Source organism: Anomaloglossus baeobatrachus, chromosome 4 (assembly GCF_048569485.1).
Source record: "Anomaloglossus baeobatrachus isolate aAnoBae1 chromosome 4, aAnoBae1.hap1, whole genome shotgun sequence".
Lineage (NCBI taxonomy): Eukaryota > Metazoa > Chordata > Amphibia > Anura > Aromobatidae > Anomaloglossus > Anomaloglossus baeobatrachus.
The window spans coordinates 682,536,383-682,559,287 of NC_134356.1; the positions used below are offsets into that span (position 1 = coordinate 682,536,383).

General features: G+C 53.7%; 1 protein-coding gene across 1 annotated transcript in view; it reads right to left on the reverse strand.

The window, feature by feature from the left end:
- Window positions 1-22,905, reverse strand: part of DNAH2 (dynein axonemal heavy chain 2) — a 253,646-nt gene that overhangs the window by 129,255 nt on the left and 101,486 nt on the right. Inside the window, exons 17-21 of the mRNA XM_075346717.1 lie at window positions 19,937-20,176; window positions 19,660-19,848; window positions 19,387-19,534; window positions 19,079-19,271; window positions 6,652-6,852 (exon numbers count right to left, since the gene is read on the reverse strand). Of these exons, the coding sequence (XP_075202832.1) occupies window positions 6,652-6,852; window positions 19,079-19,271; window positions 19,387-19,534; window positions 19,660-19,848; window positions 19,937-20,176 (971 nt within the window). The remainder of the gene's footprint in view (window positions 1-6,651; window positions 6,853-19,078; window positions 19,272-19,386; window positions 19,535-19,659; window positions 19,849-19,936; window positions 20,177-22,905) is intronic.

The window sequence follows — 22,905 nt, forward strand, 5'->3', positions numbered from 1 at the left end:
CCGGAAGCCCAGCCGAACGGTAAGCTTCGAGAATTGGCTCCTTGATCCACCGAGCCAGGGTTGATTTGGAAGCCTGTGACCCTTTACGCTGGCCAGCGACAAGGACAAAAAGTGCATCCGAGCGGCGCAAGGGCGCCGTACGAGAAATGTAGAGTCTGAGTGCTCTCACCAGATCCAACAAATGCAAATCCTTTTCACATTGGTGAACTGGATGAGGACAAAAAGAAGGTAAGGAGATATCCTGATTGAGATGAAAGGGGGATACCACCTTAGGGAGGAATTCCGGAACCGGACGTAGAACCACCTTGTGCTGGTGAAACACCAGGAAAGGGGCTTTGCATGACAGCGCTGCTAGCTCAGACACTCTCCGAAGTGAAGTGACTGCTACTAGGAAAACCACTTTCTGCGAAAGGCGTGAGAGAGAAATATCCCTCATTGGCTCGAATGGTGGTTTCTGAAGAACCCTCAACACCCTGTTCAGATCCCAGGGTTCTAAAGGCCGCTTATAAGGAGGAACGATGTGACAAACCCCCTGCAGGAACGTGCGTACCTGTGGAAACCTGGCCAAGCGCTTCTGGAAAAACACAGAGCGCTGAGACTTGTCCCTTAAGGGAGCCGAGCGACAAACCCTTTTCCAGTCCAGATTGAAGGAAGGACAGAAAAATGGGCAAGGCAAAAGGCCAGGGAGAAAAACCCTGAGCAGAGCACCACGACAGGAAAATTTTCCACGTCCTGTGGTAGATCTTGGCGGACGTTGGTTTCCTAGCCTGTCTCATAGTGGCAATGACGTCTTGAGATAACCCTGAAGACGCTAGGATCCAGGACTCAATGGCCACACAGTCAGGTTGAGGGCCGCAGAATTCAGATGGAAAAACGGCCCTTGAGATAGCAAGTCTGGTCGGTCTGGTAGCGCCCACGGTTGGCCGACCTTGAGATGCCACAGATCCGGGTACCACGACCTCCTCGGCCAGTCTGGAGCGACGAGGATGACGCGGCGGCAGTCGGCCCTGATCTTGCGTAACACTCTGGGCAACAGTGCCAGCGGAGGAAACACATAAGGGAGCTGAAACTGCGACCAATCCTGAACTAAGGCGTCTGCCGCCAGAGCTCTGGGATCTTGAGACCGTGCCATGAACATCGGTACCTTGTTGTTGTGCCGGGACGCCATGAGGTCGACGTCCGGCATGCCCCAGCGGCAACAGATCTCCTGAAACACGTCCGGGTGAAGGGACCATTCCCCTGCGTCCATGCCCTGGCGACTGAGATAATCTGCTTCCCAGTTTTCCACGCCTGGGATGTGAACTGCAGAGATGGTGGAGGCCGTTGCTTCCACCCACAGCCAAATCCGCCGGACTTCCTGGAAGGCTTGCCGACTGCGTGTGCCGCCTTGGTGGTTGATGTATGCCACCGCTGTGGAATTGTCCGACTGAATTCGGATCTGCTTGCCTTCCAGCCACTGCTGGAACGCTTTCAGGGCAAGATACACTGCCCGTATTTCCAGAACATTGATCTGAAGCGATGACTCTTGCTGAGTCCACGTACCCTGAGCCCTGTGGTGGAGAAAAACTGCTCCCCACCCTGACAGACTCGCGTCCGTCGTGACCACCTCCCAGGATGGGGGTAGGAAGGATTTCCCCTTTGATAATGAAGTGGGAAGAAGCCACCACCGAAGGGAAGCTTTGGTCGCTTGAGAGAGGGAGACAGTCCTGTCGAGGGACGTCGGCTTCCTGTCCCATTTGCGTAGGATGTCCCATTGAAGAGGACGTAGGTGAAACTGCGCGAAAGGGACTGCCTCCATTGCTGCCACCATCTTCCCCAGGAAGTGCATGAGGCGCCTCAAGGGTTGTGACTGGCCTTGAAGGAGAGATTGTACCCCTTTCTGTAGTGACTGCTGCTTGATCAGCGGAAGCTTCACTATCGCTGAGAGGGTATGAAACTCCATGCCAAGATATGTCAGCGATTGGGCCGGTGTCAGATTTGACTTCGGAAAATTGATGATCCACCCGAAACTCTGGAGAGTCTCCAGGGTAGCTTCGAGGCTGCGTTGGCATGCCTCTTGAGAGGGTGCCTTGATCAGCAGATCGTTCAAGTAAGGGATCACCGAGTGACCCTGAGAGTGGAGGACCGCTACTACAGTAGCCATAACCTTGGTAAAAACCCGTGGGGCTGTTGCCAGACCGAACGGCAGTGCCACGAACTGCCGGTGTTCGTTTCCTATGGCGAAGCGCAGGAAGCGCTGGTGCTCTGGGGCAATCGGAACGTGGAGATAAGCATCTTTGATATCGATCGATGCAAGGAAATCTCCTTGGGACATAGAGGCGATGACGGAGCGGAGGGATTCCATCTGGAACCGCCTGGTTTTTACGTGTTTGTTGAGCAGTTTCAGGTCCAGGACCGGGCGGAAAGACCCGTCCTTCTTTGGGACCACAAACAAGTTGGAGTAAAAACCGTGGCCCTGTTGCTGAAGAGGAACAGGGATCACCACTCCTTCTGCCTTCAGAGTGCGCAGCGCCTGCAGAAGAGCCTCTGCTCGCTCGGGAGGCGGGGATGACCTGAAGAATCGAGTCGGGGGACGAGAGGTGAACTCTATCTTGTAACCGTGAGACAGAATGTCTCTCACCCAGCGGTCTTTTATTCGTGGCAGCCAGGTGTCGCAAAAGCGGGAAAGCCTGCCACCGACCGAGGATGCGGGATGAGGAGGTCGAAAGTCATGAGGAAGCCGCTTTGTTAGCTGCCCCTCCGGTGGTCTTTTTAGGACGTGACTTAGACCGCCATGCATCAGAGTTCCTTTGCTCTTTCTGAGGCCTTTTGGACGAGGAGAATTGGGACCTGCCCGCGCCCCGAAAGGACCGAAACCTCGACTGCCCTCTCCTCCGTTGGGGTATGTTCGGTTTGGGCTGGGGTAAGGATGTATCCTTTCCCTTGGATTGTTTGATGATTTCATCCAAACGCTCGCCAAACAATCTATCGCCAGAAATTGGCAAACTGGTTAAGCGCTTTTTTGGAAGCAGAATCTGCCTTCCATTCCCGTAGCCACAAGGCCCTGCGGAGTACCACCGAATTGGTGGCTTCCACCGCCGTACGGCTCGCAGAGTCCAGGACAGCATTAATAGCGTAAGACGCAAATGCCGAGGTCTGAGTGATAATGGACGCCACTTGTGGCGCGGACGTGCATGTGGCTGCTTCAATTTGCGCTTGACCTGCTGAGATAGCTTGTAGCGCCCATACGGCTGCGAATGCTGGGGCAAAAGAAGCGCCGATCGCTTCATAGATGGATTTCAACCAGAGCTCCATCTGCCTGTCAGTGGCATCTTTGAGTGAAGCCCCATCTTCCACTGCAAGTATGGATCTAGCTGCCAGTCTGGAGATTGGAGGATCCACTTTGGGACACTGAGCCCAACTTTTGACCACGTCAGGTGGAAAGGGATAACGTGCATCCTTAAGGCGCTTAGAAAAACGCTTATCTGGACAAGCATGGTGATTCTGGACTGCCTCTCTGAAATCAGAGTGGTCCAGAAACATACTCGGTGTACGCTTGGGGAACCTGAACCGGAATTTCTCCTGCTGAGAAGCCGACTCCTCTGCTGGAGGGACTGAGGGAGAAATATCCAACATACGATTGATGGATGCAATAAGATCGTTCACTATGGCGTCCCCGTCTGGAGTATTAAGATTGAGAGCGCCCTCAGGATCAGAATCCTGATCAGCTACCTCCGCTTCATCAACTCGAGATTCCCCCCTCTGAGACCCTGAACAATATGATGATGTCGAGGGAAAATCTAAGCGAGCTCGCTTAGTCGGTCTGGGGCTGGGGTCTGTGTCAGAACCCTCAGCCTGGGATCTATGAGATACCCCGGGAGGACATTGTTGGTCCAGCTGAGGTGGGCCAGGGAACAAAGAATCAACAGAGTCCCTGTGCTGAGATACCGGCCTGGACTGCAAGGCTTCCAGTATCTTAGCCATAGTCTCAGAGAGTTTTGCAAACTCTGTCCCCGTCACCTGGACATTGTCAGCAGGTGGCTACCCCTGGGCCCCTCTTAGCAGAGGCTCTGGCTGAGCAAGTGCCACAGGGGCCGAACAGTGCAGACAATGAGGGTCAGTGGAACCTGCCGGTAGCGGGGTCGTACATGCGGCGCAGGCAGCATAATAAGCCTGTGTTTTGGCACCCCTGCCTTTGTGGGCGCCATGCTATTATCTTCCCTGAGCAACACAATAGGGTATATAGCCAGAAATCAACTGTGCACTATACAGTGTAAAGTATATACCATAAACATATACAGTATAGTTACACTACTGCACAATGGGGCTAGCACCACAGGTGCTGCTTACCACCCGCTTCAAGCGGTTGTGAGGCCACCCAAGTCCCTGCCTGGGTCTCCCAGACTTTGTCCCCCTCTGCTGCGTCCGAGGAGCTGACAGTAATGGCTGCCGGCGTCCTGAGGAGAGGAGGGAGTCGTGGGCGTGGCCGAGAAAGTGCGGGAACTGGAGCCGCACTGTGCACAGTGAGAGGGGTGGAGTATGCAAAGCATGCTCCAGCCCTCAGTGCTGCTCGTTCTGTGCAGCGTCCCGCCCTTCCCCTGCCTGTCAGGGCTGAGGGCGGGAGGAAAAGGAAACTAGGCCGCAAAAAGCCGGGGACTCGAGTAATAAGCGCGGCCGCCGTATATGCGCGGCCAGCGCGGAAGTCCCCGGCGCACTACAAGTCCCAGCCGTGCCGCAGTGCTTCCGCGGCAGCGGCGGTCAGCGCGGCAGTCCCTATGCATAAAACACACTCAGCAACGCTGAGTGTGTAATGGCACATTTTAACCCGGTCAGCGCCGCGGTCCCCGGTGCACTAGCACACCCAGCAAAGCTGTAGTGTTGCTGCGCGCGGTCCCCACAGGGATACAGAGTACCTCCAAGTAGCAGGGCCATGTCCCTGAACGGTACCCGGCTCCTATCCAGCAGGGTCCTCAGGAGCTGTGGATGGAGCACGGTCTCCTGTGCCTGGAGACCGAAAGGATCCCACTTCACCCAGAGCCCTGAGGGGGATGGGGAAGGAAAGCAGCATGTGGGCTCCAGCCTCCGTACCCGCAATGGATACCTCAACCTTAACAACACCGCCGACAAGAGTGGGGTGAGAAGGGAGCATGCTGGGGGCCCTATATGGGCCCACTTTTCTTCCATCCGACATAGTCAGCAGCTGCTGCTGACCAATCTGTGGAGCTGTGCGTGGATGTCTGACCTCCTTCGCACAAAGCAAAAAACTGAGGAGCCCGTGGGAGCACGGGGGGTGTATAGGCAGAAGGGGAGGGGCTTTACACTTTTAGTGTAATACTTTGTGCGGCCTCCGGAGGCATAGCCTATACACCCAATGGTCTGGGTCTCCCAATGGAGCGACAAAGAAATAAAAAACGGGCACTACATCTTAAAAAACTGCAGGCCTAGAAACACCTGACGCGATTCGGACAAACATACTTACTCAGAGGCAAGTACAATTTTTAAATTGTTTGTCTTTTTTAAGATGTAGTGCCCTTTTTTGATTTTCTTGTAACAATAATGGAATAAAATTTTGTTTATTTTATATACAGTGTGTAGGCCCATATCATGTATACACTGCACCTATATACAGTGTGTCCACCCATATCCTGTCCACCGCCATTAACTTGAGAGCAGCTATAGGCATAGAAGTGGTGTCTAGGTATAGTAAAGTAGCCATGCACTATGCAATGAAGCCACCTATAGCGCCACCTGGTGGAAAATAACTGAGTTAGCATTTTTATCTCGAAAACGGAACGAGATAGAGAAAAAAAAGTGAATTACTAAGTTGTAGGGCATCATCAATTCAATACGAATCGACACCTTGCATACAGAAATGCTATGATTAGAACGTGTAAAACGCACAAGGCTGCGGACGTGGAGCGATACCTCATGGAGACCTTCCTACAAGTCATTGGGTATGGTGGCTGTGTGGAGTGGCCTCCGCTCACCTGACTTGACCCCATTGGACTTCTTTCTGTGAGGTCACATCACACAGCAGGTGTATGCGACCCCTCCCCCAACATTGCAGGACCTACGACCACTTATCACAGATGCTTGTGCACACGTGTCACCTACCATATTGCACAGCGTGCAGCAAGATACAGTATGCTGTCCAGAGGCCAGATGTGCATTGCAGCTGACGGGGGCCACTAATGAGCGCCATATGCGTGACCAGCATACAATGTTTTGGGCGGTCATGGGTTTCATATCACAGCATTTCTGTATGCAAGGTGTGGATTCGTATTGAATTGACGATGTCCTGCAACTTTGTAATTCACTTTTTTTCTCTCTCTCGTTCCGTTTTCGAGATAAAAATGCTAACTCCGTTGTTTTCCACCAGGTGGCGCTAGAGGTGGTTTCATTGCGTAGCACATGACTACTTTACTATACCTAGACACCACTTCTATGCCTATAACTGCCACCATTCTCAAGTTAATGGCAGTGGACAGGATATGGGTGGACACTGTATACATTTTTGGTGCTGGCTCTACCCCTTCTCTTCTCTCCTGCCTGTTTGCCATACAGGACCGGGCCTGTCTGGAAGAATGCGTGCACCACTTAGAAGCCCTGAGGCACCCGCTATAGGTAAGCTGAAAATCTTCGTTTTTTACACATTGTTGGAGGAGAGCTCACCTTTCGGCGTTGTTGCTCAGGTAGGCGTGCAGCTCCATCAGCTTCTCGGTGGCCATGTGCCTGAGCAGCCCGGTGAACTTGTTCTGCCACTCGTTGCAGTGCTGCACCAGGGCGAACTTCAGCTGACTGCAGTCCAGCATCACAAACTGGATGTTCTGCACCGTCTCCTGCTTCTGCACGTTGTTGGCCAGCTCCGTGTATCTGTGGACGAGAGGACAGACACCAAAGGGAAAAGAAGGGAATTTTGTTACTTACCGTAAATTCCTTTTCTTCTAGCTCCTATTGGGAGACCCAGACGATTGGGTGTATAGCACTGCCTCCGGAGGCCACACAAAGCAATTACACCAAAAAGTGTAAGGCCCCTCCCCTTATGGCTATACACCCCCAGTGGGATCACTGGCTCACCAGTTTTAGTGCAAAAGCAAGAAGGAGGAAAGCCAATAACTGGTTTAAACAAATTCACTCCGAAGTAACGTCGGAGAACTGAAAACCGTTCAACATGAACAACATGTGTACCCGAAAAACAACCAAAAATCCCGAAGGACAACAGGGCGGGTGCTGGGTCTCCCAATAGGAGCTAGAAGAAAAGGAATTTACGGTAAGTAACAAAATTCCCTTCTTCTTCGGCGCTCCATTGGGAGACCCAGACGATTGGGACGTCCAAAAGCTGTCCCTGGGTGGGTAAAGAATACCTCATGTTAGAGCTGCAAAGACAGCCCTCCCCTACGGGGAGGCAACTGCCACCTGCAGGACTCTTCTACCTAGGCTGGCGTCCGCCGAAGCATAGGTATGCACCTGATAATGTTTGGTGAAAGTGTGCAGACTCGACCAGGTAGCTGCCTGGCACACCTGTTGAGCCGTAGCCTGGTGTCGCAATGCCCAGGACGCACCCACGGCTCTGGTAGAATGGGCCTTCAGCCCTGATGGAACCGGAAGCCCAGCAGAACGGTAGGCTTCAAGAATTGGTTCTTTGATCCATCGAGCCAGGGTGGCCTTAGAAGCCTGCGACCCTTTGCGCTTACCAGCGACAAGGACAAAGAGTGCATCCGAACGGCGCAAGGGCGCCGTGCGGGAAATGTAGATTCTGAGTGCTCTCACCAGATCCAACAAATGTAAATCCTTCTCATACCGATGAACTGCATGAGGACAAAAGGAAGGCAAAGAGATATCCTGATTAAGATGAAAAGAGGATACCACCTTCGGGAGAAACTCCTGAATGGGGCGCAGCACTACCTTGTCCTGGTGGAAGACCAGGAAGGGAGCCTTGGATGATAGCGCTGCCAGCTCAGACACTCTCCGAAGAGATGTGATCGCTACCAGAAAAGCCACTTTCTGTGATAGTCTAGAAAGTGAAACCTCCCTCAGAGGCTCGAAGGGCGGCTTCTGGAGGGCAACTAGTACCCTGTTCAGATCCCATGGATCTAACGGCCGCTTGTACGGGGGTACGATATGGCAAACCCCCTGTAGGAACGTGCGCACCTTAGGAAGGCGTGCCAAACGCCTCTGAAAAGAAGGGAATTTTGTTACTTACCGTAAATTCCTTTTCTTCTAGCTCTTATTGGGAGACCCAGACGATTGGGGTATAGCTACTGCCCTCTGGAGGCCACACAAAGCACTACATTAAAAGTGCAAGGCCCCTCCCCCTCTGGCTATACCCCCCCGTGGTATCACGGGTTCTCCAGTTTTAGTGCCAAAGCAAGAAGGAGGAAGCCAATAACTGGTTTAAACAAATTAACTCCGAATAACATCGGAGAACTGAAAAACCGTTCAACATGAACAACATGTGTACCCGCAAACAACAAAAAAACATCCCGAAGGACAACAGGGCGGGTGCTGGGTCTCCCAATAAGAGCTAGAAGAAAAGGAATTTACGGTAAGTAACAAAATTCCCTTCTTCTTCAGCGCTCTATTGGGAGACCCAGACGATTGGGACGTCCAAAAGCTGTCCCTGGGTGGGTAAATAAATACCTCATGTTAGAGCTGCAAAACAGCCCTCCCCTACGGGGGTGTCACTGCCGCCTGCAGGACTCTTCTACCTAAGCTGGCATCCGCCGAAGCATAGGTATGCACCTGATAATGCTTGGTGAAAGTGTGCAGACTGGACCAGGTAGCTGCCTGGCACACCTGTTGAGCCGAAGCCTGGTGACGTAATGCCCAGGACGCACCCACGGCTCTGGTGGAGTGGGCTTTTAGCCCTGAAGGAACCGGAAGCCCCGCAGAACGGTAGGCCTCTAGAATTGGTTCTTTGATCCATCGAGCCAGGGTGGCTTTAGAAGCCTGCAACCCCTTGCGCGGACCAGCGACAAGGACGAAAAGTGCATCGGCACGGCGTATGGGCGCCGTGCGGGAAATGTAGATTCTGAGTGCTCTCACCAGATCTAGCAAACGTAAGGCCTTTTCATACCGGTGAACCGGATGAGGGCAAAAAGAAGGCAAGGAAATATCCTGATTAAGATGAAAAGAGGATACGACCTTAGGGAGAAACTCCGGAATGGGGCGCAGCACAACCTTGTCCTGGTGGAACACCAGGAAGGGAGCCTTAGATGACAGAGCTGCCAGCTCAGACACTCGCCGAAGCGATGTGATTGCAACAAGAAACGCCACTTTCTGCGACAGCCGAGAAAAGGAAACTTCCTTCAGAGGCTCGAAGGGCGGCTTCTGGAGAGCAACTAGTACCCTGTTCAGATCCCATGGATCTAACGGTCGCTTGTACGGGGGCACAATATGACAGACCCCCTGCAGGAACGTGCGCACCTTAGGAAGACGTGCTAGACGCTTCTGAAAAAACACGGATAGTGCCGAAACTTGCCCTTTAAGGGAGCTGAGCGACAAGCCCTTTTCTAACCCCGATTGCAGGAAGGAAAGAAACTTGGGCAATGCAAATGGCCAGGGAGACACTCCCTGAGCAGAGCACCAGGACAAGAAAATCTTCCACGTTCTGTGGTAGATCTTAGCCGAATTCGACTTTCTAGCTTGTCTCATTGTGGCAATGACTCCCTGAGATAATCCAGCAGATGCTAGGATCCAGGACTCAATGGCCACACAGTCAGGTTCAGGGCCGCAGAATTCTGATGGAAAAACGGCCCTTGGGACAGTAAGTCTGGTCGGTCTGGCAGTGACCACGGTCGACCGATCGTGAGATGCCACAGATCCGGATACCACGACCTCCTCGGCCAGTCTGGAGCGACGAGTATGACGCGGCTGCACTCGGATCTGATCTTGCGTAGCACTCTGGGCAAGAGCGCCAGAGGCGGAAACACGTATGGGAGCTGAAACTGCGACCAATCTTGAACCAAGGCGTCTGCCGCCAGAGCTCTTTGATCGCGCGACCTCGCCATGAATGCCGGGACCTTGTTGTTGTGCCGGGATGCCATTAGGTCGACGTCCGGCACTCCCCAGCGGCGACAGATTTCCTGAAACACGTCCGGGTGAAGGGACCATTCCCCTGCGTCCATGCCCTGGCGACTGAGGAAGTCTGCTTCCCAGTTTTCTACGCCTGGGATGTGAACCGCGGATATGGTGGATGCTCTGTCCTCCACCCACATTAGAATGCGCCGGACTTCCTGGAAGGCTTGCCGACTGCGTGTCCCGCCTTGGTGGTTGATGTATGCCACCGCTGTGGAGTTGTCCGATTGGATTCGGATCTGCTTTCCTTCCAGCCACTGTTGGAAGGCCAGTAGAGCAAGATACACTGCTCTGATCTCCAGAACATTGATCTGAAGGGTGGACTCCTGCGGAGTCCACGTCCCCTGAGCCCTGTGGTGGAGAAATACTGCTCCCCACCCTGACAGACTCGCATCTGTCGTGACTACTGCCCAGGATGGAGGCAGGAAGGATCTTCCCTGAGACAATGATGTGGGAAGGAGCCACCATTGTAGAGAGTCTTTGGCCGTCTGGGAAAGCGAGACTTTCCTGTCCAGGGACGTTGACTTCCCGTCCCATTGGCGGAGAATGTCCCATTGAAGTGGGCGCAGATGAAACTGCGCAAAGGGAACTGCTACCATGGCTGCCACCATCTTCCCTAGGAAATGCATGAGGCGCCGCAAGGGATGCAACTGGCCCTGCAGGAGAGATTGCACCCCTGTCTGTAGTGACCGCTGCTTGTCCAGCGGAAGCTTCACTATCGCTGCTAGAGTATGAAACTCCATGCCAAGATACGTTAGTGACTGAGTCGGTGATAGGATCGACTTTGGAAAGTTGATGATCCATCCGAAAGACTGTAGAGTCTCCAGCGTAGCATTCAGGCTGAGTTGGCATGCCTCCTGAGAGGGAGCTTTGACCAATAAGTCGTCTAGGTAAGGAATCACCGAGTGTCCCTGAGAGTGCAAGACTGCTACCACCGCCGCCATGACCTTGGTGAAGACCCGTGGGGCTGTCGCCAGACCAAATGGAAGAGCTACGAACTGAAAATGGTCGTCTCCTATCACAAAACGTAGAAAACGTTGATGTTCTGTAGCAATTGGCACGTGGAGATAAGCATCTTTGATGTCTATTGAGGCAAGGAAGTCTCCTCTGGACATTGAGGCAATGACAGAGCGGAGGGTTTCCATCCGGAACCTCCTGGCGTGCACATGTTTGTTGAGCCGTTTTAGGTCCAGAACAGGACGGAACGAGCCGTCCTTTTTTGGAACCACAAAGAGATTGGAGTAAAACCCTTGCCCTTGTTCCTGAGGAGGGACTGGGATAACCACTCCTTCCGCTTTTAGGGAATCCACCGCCTGCAGCAGAGTATCTGCTCGGTCTGGACGTGGGGAGGTTCTGAAGAACCGAGCTGGAGGACGAGAATTGAACTCGATTCTGTACCCGCGAGACAAAATGTCCGTCACCCACCGGTCTTTGACCTGTGACATCCAAATGCCGGAAAAGCGGGAGAGCCTGCCCCCGACCGGCGATGCGGAGGGGGGGGCTGGAAGTCATGAGGTAGCCGCTTTGGAAGCGGTACCTCCATTTGCTTTCTTGGGGCGTGTGTGAGTCCGCCACGAATCTGAGTTTCTTTGCGTCCTCTGAGTCCCTTTGGACGAGGTAAATGGTGTCTTGCCCGAACCTCGAAAGGACTGAAACCTCTGCTGCCACTTTTTCTGCTGAGGTTTGGGTGTTCTGGGTTGTGGTAAAGAGGAGTCTTTACCCTTGGACTGCTTAATGATGTCAGCCAATGGCTCGCCAAACAGTCTCTCTCTAGACAAAGGCAAACTGGTTAAACATTTTTTGGAACCAGCATCTGCTTTCCAGTCCTTTAACCACAAGGCTCTGCGCAAAACTACCGAATTGGCGGACGCCATTGAGGTGCGACTGGTAGATTCTAGGACCGCATTGATAGCGTAAGACGCAAACGCCGACATCTGCGTGGTAAGGTGCGCCACTTGCGGCACTGCTGGATGCATGATAGCATCCACTTTTGCTAAGCCAGCTGAAATAGCCTGGAGTGCCCATACGGCTGCGAATGCCGGAGCAAACGACGCGCCTATAGCTTCATAGACAGATTTTAACCAAAGGTCCATCTGTCTGTCATTGGCATCTTTAAGTGAAGCGCCATCCTCCACTGCAACTATGGATCTAGCTGCAAGTTTGGAAATCGGGGGGTCTACCTTTGGACACTGTGTCCAGCGCTTGACCACCTCAGGGGGGAAAGGGAAACGCGTATCTTTAGATCGTTTAGAGAAACGCCTTTCTGGGTGAGCGTCGTGCTTCTGGATTGATTCTCTGAAGTCAGAGTGATCTAACAAAGCACTCAATTTACGCTTGGGATAAAGGAAACGAAACTTTTCCTGCTCCGCAGCCGCCTCTTCTGCTGAAGGGGCTGGGGGAGAAATATCCAACAGCCTATTGATGGCTGAGATAAGGTCGTCTACCATGGCATCCCCATCCGGGGTATCCAGGTTGAGAGGGGTTCCAGGAGTGGATTCCTGATCACTCTCATCAGACACATCACAGGGAGACTGATTGCGCTGAGACCCTGAGCAGTGTGAAGACGTCGAGGGTCTTTCCCAGCGAGCTCGCTTAGGGTGGCTGGGGCCATCATCTGAGTCATAATCCTCGGCCTGTGAAGCCGGGGACCCCCCTGTGGGCTGGATACATTCCAAGTAAGGGGGACCTGAGGACAGAGGCCTCGCCGTGCCCAGAGACTGAGCCCCATGCATAGATTGCAAGGTCTCAAGGATTTTTGCCATAGATACAGACATATTATCTGCAAAAACTGCAAAGTCCGTCCCTGTCACCGGGGCAGAACTTACAAGCGTCTCAGCCTGGGTCGCTACCTCTCCTGACTCCGGCTGGCGAAGCAGCACCGGGTCGGAGCATTGCACACAATGGGGGTCATCAGAGCCTGCTGGTAGATTAGCCCCACATGCAGCACACGCAGTATACACAGCCCTTTTTGCCTTGGCCGCCTTGCGTTTTGAGGATGACATGTTGCTGCTTCCACAGAGCGATCTGGGATATGCAGCCAGAAGCGCACCTCACAGTGCAAGAAATACAATATCTATATATCTGTACACAGTACACCGATACACCGTGAGGCACTAGAGGGACCAGCACAGACAAATCGCTTACCGCCCGCTTAAAAAGCGGGTGTGTGGTCGCCAGATAGCCCCTAGTCCAGGTCTCCCAGAGCCTTGCGTCCTTCCTCCAGCCAGGCATGCATGTAATGGCTGCCGGCGTCTCGAGAGAGGAAGGGGGGCGGGCCCTGGGCGTTCCTGGCCAAGAGCGGGAAGCCTGCTTCCCTCTGTGCCAAGTGAGAGGGCTGGAGCATGTAAATCAGGCTCCAGCCCTCGTCGCTGCTTGCGAACAGCGTCTCTCCCCTACCCTGAATGACAGGGTGGGGGCGGGAACGAAACGGAGCTGCCGGCGTCCTAGGCCCAAAAAGCCGGGGACTAAAGTTATAACCGCCGCCGCCGTAAAAGCGCGGACGGCGGATCCCCGGCGCACCACAAGTCACAGCAGCGCCGCCCGGTCCAGAGGGGGTCGGCGCTGCGTTCCCAAACACAAACAATCCCCCAGTAATCTGTAGGGACACCAACTCCACGTTGCGGTCCCCGGCGCACTATAACACCCAGCCAGCCCGGAGTGTGTCTGTGCCTGCCGGGGACACAGAGTACCTGTAAGATGCAGGGCCCTGTCCCTGATCGTACTCCTGCTCCGAATCCATCAGGTTCTAATGGGTCTGTGGATGGAGCCCGGCATCAGAGCTGAGAGGCCGGCAGGATCCCACTTCCACAGAGCCCTACCAGGGGATGTGGAAGGAAAACAGCATGTCAGGCTCCAGCCCTGTACCAGCAATAGGTACCTCAACCTTACAACACCATCCAGGGGTGAGAAGGGAGCATGCTGGGGACACTATATGTGTCCTCTTTTCTTCCATCCGAAACAGTCAGCAGCTACTGCTGACTAAAATCTGTGGAGCTATGCATGGAATGTCTGACCTCCTTCGCACACAAAGCTAAAACTGGAGAACCCGTGATACCACGGGGGGGTATAGCCAGAGGGGGAGGGGCCTTGCACTTTTAATGTAGTGCTTTGTGTGGCCTCCAGAGGGCAGTAGCTATACCCCAATCGTCTGGGTCTCCCAATAGAGCGCTGAAGAAAAGACGGATAGCGCCGAGACCTGACCTTTAAGGGAGCCGAGCGACAAACCTTTTTCTAACCCAGATTGCAGGAAATAAAGAAAGGTAGGCAATGCAAATGGCCAGGGGGACACTCCCTGAGCAGAGCACCAGGATAAGAATATCCTCCACGTTCTGTGGTAGATCTTAGCGGACGTGGGCTTCCTAGCCTGTCTCATGGTGGCAACGACCCCTTGGGATAATCCTGAAGACGCTAGGATCCAGGACTCAATGGCCACACAGTCAGGTTCAGGGCCGCAGAATTCCGATGGAAAAACGGCCCTTGGGACAGTAAGTCTGGTCGGTCTGGTAGTGCCCACGGTTGGCCGACCGTGAGCTGCCACAGATCCGGATACCACGCCCTCCTCGGCCAGTCTGGGGCGACGAGTATGACGCGGCTGCAATCGGATCTGATCTTGCGTAGCACTCTGGGTAAGAGTGCCAGAGGTGGAAACACATAAGGGAGCCGGAACTGCGACCAATCTTGCACTAGGGCGTCTGCCGCCAGCGCTCTTTGATCGCGAGACCGTGCCATGAAGGTTGGGACCTTGTTGTTGTGCCGGGACGCCATGAGGTCGACGTCCGGCCTTCCCCATCGGCGACAGATTTCCTGAAACACGTCTGGGTGAAGGGACCATTCCCCTGCGTCCATGCCCTGGCGACTGAGGAAGTCTGCTTCCCAGTTTTCTACGCCGGGGATGTGAACTGCGGATATGGTGGAGGCCGTGGCTTCCACCCACATCAGAATCCGCCGGACTTCCTGGAAGGCTTGCCGACTGCGTGTCCCCCCTTGGTGGTTGATGTATGCCACCGCTGTGGAGTTGTCCGACTGAATTCGGATCTGCCTTCCTTCCAGCCACTGCTGGAAGGCTAGTAGGGCAAGATACACTGCTCTGATTTCCAGAACATTGATCTGAAGGGTGGACTCCTGCTGAGTCCACGTACCCTGAGCCCTGTGGTGGAGAAAAACTGCTCCCCACCCTGACAGACTCGCGTCTGTCGTGACCACCGCCCAAGACGGTGGTAGGAAGGATCTTCCCTGTGATAATGAGGTGGGAAGAAGCCACCAATGCAGAGAGTCCTTGGCCGTCTGGGAAAGGGAGACTTTCCTGTCCAGGGATTTTGACTTCCCGTCCCATTGGCGGAGAATGTCCCATTGAAGTGGGCGCAGATGAAACTGCGCAAACGGAACCGCCTCCATTGCCGCCACCATCTTCCCGAGGAAGTGCATGAGGCGTCTTAAGGAGTGCGACTGACTTTGAAGGAGAGCCTGCACCCCAGTCTGTAGAGACCGCTGCTTGTCCAGCGGAAGCTTCACTATCGCTGAGAGAGTATGAAACTCCATGCCAAGATACGTTAGTGACTGGGTCGGTGACAGATTTGACTTTGAGAAGTTGATGATCCACCCGAACGTCTGGAGAATCTCCAGTGCAACAGTCAAGCTGAGTTGGCATGCCTCTTGAGAGGGTGCCTTGACCAGTAGGTCGTCCAAGTAAGGGATCACAGAGTGTCCCTGAGAGTGCAAGACTGCTACCACTGCCGCCATGATCTTGGTGAACACCCGTGGGGCTGTCGCCAGACCAAATGGCAGAGCTACGAACTGAAGATGGTCGTCTCCTATCACAAAGCGTAGAAAGCGTTGGTGCTCTGTAGCAATCGGCACGTGGAGATAAGCATCCTTGATGTCTATTGATGCTAGGAAATCTCCTTGAGACATTGAGGCAATGACTGAGCGGAGGGATTCCATCCGGAACCGCCTGGCGTTCACATGCTTGTTGAGCAGTTTTAGGTCCAGAACAGGACGGAATGAGCCGTCCTTTTTTGGCACCACAAAGAGATTGGAGTAAAAACCTTGACCTCGTTCCTGAAGAGGAACAGGGACCACCACTCCTTCTGCTCTTAGAGAATTCACCGCCTGCAGAAGGGCATCTGCTCGGTCGGGATGTGGGGAAGTTCTGAAGAACCGAGGCGGAGGACGAGAACTGAACTCTATCCTGTACCCGTGAGACAAAATGTCTGTTACCCACCGGTCTTTGACCTGTGGCAGCCAAATGTCGCAAAAGCGGGAGAGCCTGCCACCGACCGAGGATGCGGAGGGAGGCGGCCGAAAGTCATGAGGCAGCCGCCTTGGAAGCGGTACCTCCGGTTGCTTTCTTGGGGCGTGAGTGAGCCCGCCAGGAATCAGAGCTCCTTTGCTCTTTCTGAGTCCCTTTGGACGAGGAGAATTGGGGCTTGCCCGAGCCTCGAAAGGACCGAAACTTTGACTGCCACTTCCTCTGTGGAGGTTTGCTTGATCTGGGCTGGGGTAAGGAGGAGTCCTTACCTTTGGACTGTTTAATGATTTCCGCCAATTGCTCACCAAACAGTCTGTCTCCAGATAATGGCAAGCTGGTTAAACATTTTTTAGAAGCAGAATCTGCTTTCCATTCCTTTAACCACAAGGCTCTGCGCAAAACTACAGAGTTGGCGGATGCCATTGAGGTACGGCTCGTAGAGTCCAGTACCGCATTGATAGCGTAGGTCGCAAACGCAGACATTTGCGTAGTTAGGGACGCCACTTGCGGCACTGCTGGACGTATGATAGAGTCCACCTGTGCCAGACCAGCTGAAATAGCTTGGAGCGCCCACACGGCCGCGAATGCTGGAGCAAACGACGCGCCGATAGCTTCATAGACAGATTTCAACCAAAGGTCCATCTGTCTGTCATTGGCATCTTTAAGTGAAGCCCCATCCTCCACTGCAACTATGGATCTAGCTGCAAGCCTGGATATTGGAGGGTCCACTTTTGGACACTGGGTCCAGCGTTTGACCACGTCAGGGGGAAAAGGATAACGTGTATCCTTAAGGCGTTTAGAAAAACGCTTGTCCGGATAAGTATTGTGTTTCTGGATGGATTCTCTGAAGTCAGAGTGGTCCAGAAAAGTACTCAATTTACGCTTGGGATACAGGAAATGGAATTTCTCCTGCTGTGCAGCTGCCTCCTCTGCAGAAGGGGCTGGGGGAGAAATATCCAACAGCCTATTGATGGCCGCTATAAGGTCATTTACCATGGCGTCACCATCTGGCGTATCCAAATTGAGTGCGGCGTCAGGACAAGACTCCTGATCACCCACCTCTGAGCCATCATATAGAGACCCTTCTCGCTGAGACCCTGATCCGCGTGATGACGTGGAGGGTCTCTCCCAGCGAGCTCGCTTAGGCGGACTGGGACTGTCATCGGAGTCAGAGCCCTCAGCCTGTGATGCCTGGGACCCCCTTGAATTACGGATTAATTCCAGCTGAGGGGGGCCGGGGAACATAGACACAGCGGTGTCCATGGTCTGAGCAACTGGCCTGGACTGCAAGGTCTCCAGGATTTTTGTCATAGTCACAGACATTTTATCAGCAAAGACTGCAAATTCTGTCCCCGTCACCGGGGTAGGGTTCACAGGCGTCTCTGCCTGGGCTACCACCACAATAGGCTCTGGCTGACGAAGTGCCACTAGGACTGAACATTGCACACAATGAGAGTCGTTGGAGCCTGCTGGTAGATTAGCCCCACATGCAGTACAAGCAGTGTATACAGCCCGTGCCTTGGCACCCTTGCGTTTTGCGGATGACATGCTGTTGTCTCCTCAAAGCAATATAGGGTGTACAGCCAAGAAGCGACCTTACAGTGCAGTACACAAATATAACACTGTGGCACTAGTGGGGCCGCACGTATGTGCTGCTTACCGCCCGCTTAGCGCGGGTGTGTGGTCGCCAGAAACCCCTAGCCTGGGTCCCTCAGAGCCTGCGTCCGTTCTCCAGCCAGACTGCATGTGTATAATGGCTGCCGGCGTCCTGGGGAGCTGCAAGCCTGGGGGCGGGCCTAGGGCGTGCACAGAGAAAAAGCGCGAAGCCTGTGTCCTACTGTGCTCAGTGAGAGGGCTGGAGCATGTAAATCGTGCTCCAGCCCTCGGCGCTGCCGATTGAACAACGTCTCTCCCCTACCCTGATTGACAGGGTGGGGGGCGTTAACGAAGCGGAGCTAGGCCGCAGAAAACCGGGGACTAAAGTTAGAAGCGCCGCCGCCGTAAAAGCGCGGTCGGCGCGTCCCCGGCGCACTACAAGTCGCAGCTGCGCCGCCGCTCCAGGGGCGGTCGGCGCGGCGATCCACACACATAAAGTCCCCCAGTAATCTGCGGGGACTATAAGCCCAGCGCACAGCGCTACAGTCCCCGGCGCACTAGCACACCCAGCAAGCCTGGGGTGTGCGTGGCCTGCCATACGGGGACACAGAGTACCTGAAAGTTGCAGGGCCTTGTCCCTGAACGGCACTCCCGCTCCACATCCAGCAGGTTCAATGGGTCTGTGGATGGAGCCCGGCCTCAGGGCTTGGTGGCCGGTAAGATCCCACTTCCTCAGAGCCCCTCAGGGGGATGGGGAAGGAAAACAGCATGTGGGCTCCAGCCTCCGTACCCGCAATGGGTACCTCAAACTTACAAACCACAAGTGGGGTAAGAAGGGAGCATGCTGGGGGCCCCATATGGGCCCTCTTTTCTTCCATCCGATATAGTCAGCAGCTACTGCTGACTAAACAGTGGAGCTATGCGTGGATGTCTGACCTCCTTCGCACAAAGCAGAAAACTGGTGAGCCAGTGATCCCACTGGGGGTGTATAGCCAGAAGGGGAGGGGCCTTACACTTTTTGGTGTAATTGCTTTGTGTGGCCTCCGGAGGCAGTGCTATACACCCAATCGTCTGGGTCTCCCAATGGAGCGCCGAAGAAAAAAAGATCCCGCGTCAACCGAGGATTCCCGGGGAGAGAGGAGGCATGCTGTGTAATGAGGGGAGGACATCGGCTCTCACCGGGCAATGTCAGCATCAAACGCAGACACCATGGGGTTTAGTCTCTGGTACCGACGTATCAGTGTGTCCTTCTGGGGCTCCCAAATCATTCGGAAGGAGTCCCAGGTCTTCAAGTAGGCCTGGAGGAGGGAAGCATTGGCGGCCATGCCTGCGCTGATCTGGGCCTGGATCTTCCGGATCTCTTCATCCCGTTCTAGGAGATAAAGGTGCGGAGAGGGGCAGGATCAGCTCAGGAACAGAGGACCCCCATATGGATCCAGAATCCCCTAACTGGGGCTACCAGATTGGCTCTTATTGGGCACCATTACCCAGGATGGAGTGTATGGGGTCCCGCTGCGATATCCTCTTGGTCAGCATGTCTGGAAGCCTCCTGAACTTGGACACCGTGGTGAAGATTTCCGAACCGACGCTAGTGACGATGTTGGCGAGCTGCAGGAGGGTGGGAGAGAACTCCACCTGCAACAATGAGGGGGGTGACAGCTGAACAGTGCCCCCTAGGATGAAATTATATCTAAACCTGGGCTCTCCAACCAGCGGTTCCTGGAGAGCAATGACTTCAGGTAAAATGTTGAGGATGTTACCTCAGCTGTGGACCCCGGCACGTCATTCTGTAGCACGACCATGACGCGGAAGAGAGGACTCTGGGTAGTTTTGGCGTCACCATTGATGGCCTTGGACAGCTCCTGCAGAGACCATTTGATGTTCAGCCTGAAGGCCTCTTCGATCAGACGGTCCATCTTCTCCGTGTAGTTCACCCAGTGCTGCTGGACCTGCCAGGTGAGACACACAACATCATGGCTCACCTGAAAATGCCCATCTACCAGGCGGTAGAGCTGCATGGGTGGCACTGGGCCGTACCTCAGGGCCATCTGCTCTGAAGACCTCGTAGGTGGCCCTCATAAGGCTGCAGATGTCCTCGTGAAGGCTCTGCAGGCGGCCATGAATAACCCTACGGTGTTCCTCCTGGACCTCCTGAAACTCCAGGTCTCGGAAGACTCGCTTCCCATCAATGTGGAGCAGCAGCGTCTCGCTTATCGTATGGGCGCAGCGCGAAATGTTCAGGTTGGAGGCTTTGTAGTTGTCTACAATTTGTTGTATCTGGAGAAGGAGAGGAACTCGTTACATAAGATGCTCACCTCTGTCTGCTCTCCTCTGTCTGCTCTCTTATACCAAGTGACCTCTCCTCTGTCTGCTCTCCTATACCAGGTGAGCTCTCCTCTGTCTGCTCTCTTATACCAAGTGACCTCTCCTCTGTCTGCTCTCTTATACCAGGTGTACTCTCCTCTGTCTGCTCTCTTATACCAAGTGACCTCTCCTCTGTCTGCTCTGTTATACCAGGTGTACTCTCCTCTGTCTGCTCTTTTATACCAGGTGTACTCTCCTCTGTCTGCTCTCTTATACCAAGTGACCTCTCCTCTGTCTGCTCTCTTATACCAGGTGTACTCTCCTCTGTCTGCTCTCTTATACCAGGTGTACTCTCATCTGTCTGCTCTCCTATACCAGGTGAGCTCTCCTCTGTCTGCTCTCCTATACCAGGTGTACTCTCCTCTGTCTGCTCTCTTATACCAAGTGACCTCTCCTCTGTCTGCTCTCTTATACCAGGTGTGCTCTCCTCTGTCTGCTCTCCTATACCAGGTGAGCTCTCCTCTGTCTGCTCTCTTATACGGTGTGCTCTCCTCTGTCTGCTCTCTTACACCAGGTGTACTCTCCTCTGTCTGCTCTCTTATACCAAGTGACCTCTCCTCTGTCTGCTCTCTTATACCAGGTGTACTCTCCTCTGTCTGCTCTCTTATACCAGGTGTACTCTCAACTGTCTGCTCTCCTATACCAGGTGAGCTCTCCTCTGTCTGCTCTCCTATACCAGGTGTACTCTCCTCTGTCTGCTCTCTTATACCAAGTGACCTCTCCTCTGTCTGCTCTCTTATACCAGGTGTGCTCTCCTCTGTCTGCTCTCCTATACCAGGTGAGCTCTCCTCTGTCTGCTCTCTTATACGGTGTGCTCTCCTCTGTCTGCTCTCTTACACCAGGTGTACTCTCCTCTGTCTGCTCTCTTATACCAAGTGACCTCTCCTCTGTCTGCTCTCTTATACCAGGTGAGCTCTCCTCTGTCTGGTCTCTTATACCAGGTGTACTCTCCTCTGTCTGCTCTCTTATACCAGGTGAGCTCTCCTCTGTCTGCTCTCTTATACCAGGTGTACTCTCCTGTCTGCTCTCCTATACCAGGTGTGCTCTCCTCTGTCTGCTCTCTTATACCAGGTGAGCTCTCCTCTGTCTGCTCTCTTATACCCGGTGAGCTCTCCTCTGTCTGCTCTCTTATACCAGGTGTACTCTCCTCTGTCTGCTCTCCTATACCAGGTGTACTCTCCTCTGTCTGCTCTCTTATACCCGGTGAGCTCTCCTCTGTCTGCTCTCTTATACCAGGTGAGCTCTTCTCTGTCTGCTCTCTTATACCCGGTGAGATCTCCTCTGTCTGCTCTCTTATACCCGGTGAGCTCTCCTCTGTCTGCTCTCTTATACCAGGTGAGCTCTCCTCTGTCTGCTCTCTTATACCAAGTGACCTCTCCTCTGTCTGCTCTCTTATACCAGGTGTACTCTCCTCTGTCTGCTCTCTTATACCAAGTGACCTCTCCTCTGTCTGCTCTCTTATACCAGGTGTACTCTCCTCTGTCTGCTCTCTTATACCAGGTGTACTCTCCTCTGTCTGCTCTCTTATACCAAGTGACCTCTCCTCTGTCTGCTCTCTTATACCAGGTGTACTCTCCTCTGTCTGCTCTCTTATACCAGGTGTACTCTCATCTGTCTGCTCTCCTATACCAGGTGAGCTCTCCTCTGTCTGCTCTCCTATACCAGGTGTACTCTCCTCTGTCTGCTCTCTTATACCAAGTGACCTCTCCTCTGTCTGCTCTCTTATACCAGGTGTGCTCTCCTCTGTCTGCTCTCCTATACCAGGTGAGCTCTCCTCTGTCTGCTCTCTTATATGGTGTGCTCTCCTCTGTCTGCTCTCTTACACCAGGTGTACTCTCCTCTGTCTGCTCTCTTATACCAAGTGACCTCTCCTCTGTCTGCTCTCTTATACCAGGTGTACTCTCCTCTGTCTGCTCTCTTATACCAGGTGTACTCTCAACTGTCTGCTCTCCTATACCAGGTGAGCTCTCCTCTGTCTGCTCTCCTATACCAGGTGTACTCTCCTCTGTCTGCTCTCTTATACCAAGTGACCTCTCCTCTGTCTGCTCTCTTATACCAGGTGTGCTCTCCTCTGTCTGCTCTCCTATACCAGGTGAGCTCTCCTCTGTCTGCTCTCTTATACGGTGTGCTCTCCTCTGTCTGCTCTCTTACACCAGGTGTACTCTCCTCTGTCTGCTCTCTTATACCAAGTGACCTCTCCTCTGTCTGCTCTCTTATACCAGGTGAGCTCTCCTCTGTCTGGTCTCTTATACCAGGTGTACTCTCCTCTGTCTGCTCTCTTATACCAGGTGAGCTCTCCTCTGTCTGCTCTCTTATACCAGGTGTACTCTCCTCTGTCTGCTCTCCTATACCAGGTGTGCTCTCCTCTGTCTGCTCTCTTATACCAGGTGAGCTCTCCTCTGTCTGCTCTCTTATACCCGGTGAGCTCTCCTCTGTCTGCTCTCTTATACCAGGTGTACTCTCCTCTGTCTGCTCTCCTATACCAGGTGTACTCTCCTCTGTCTGCTCTCTTATACCCGGTGAGCTCTCCTCTGTCTGCTCTCTTATACCAGGTGAGCTCTTCTCTGTCTGCTCTCTTATACCCGGTGAGCTCTCCTCTGTCTGCTCTCTTATACCCGGTGAGCTCTCCTCTGTCTGCTCTC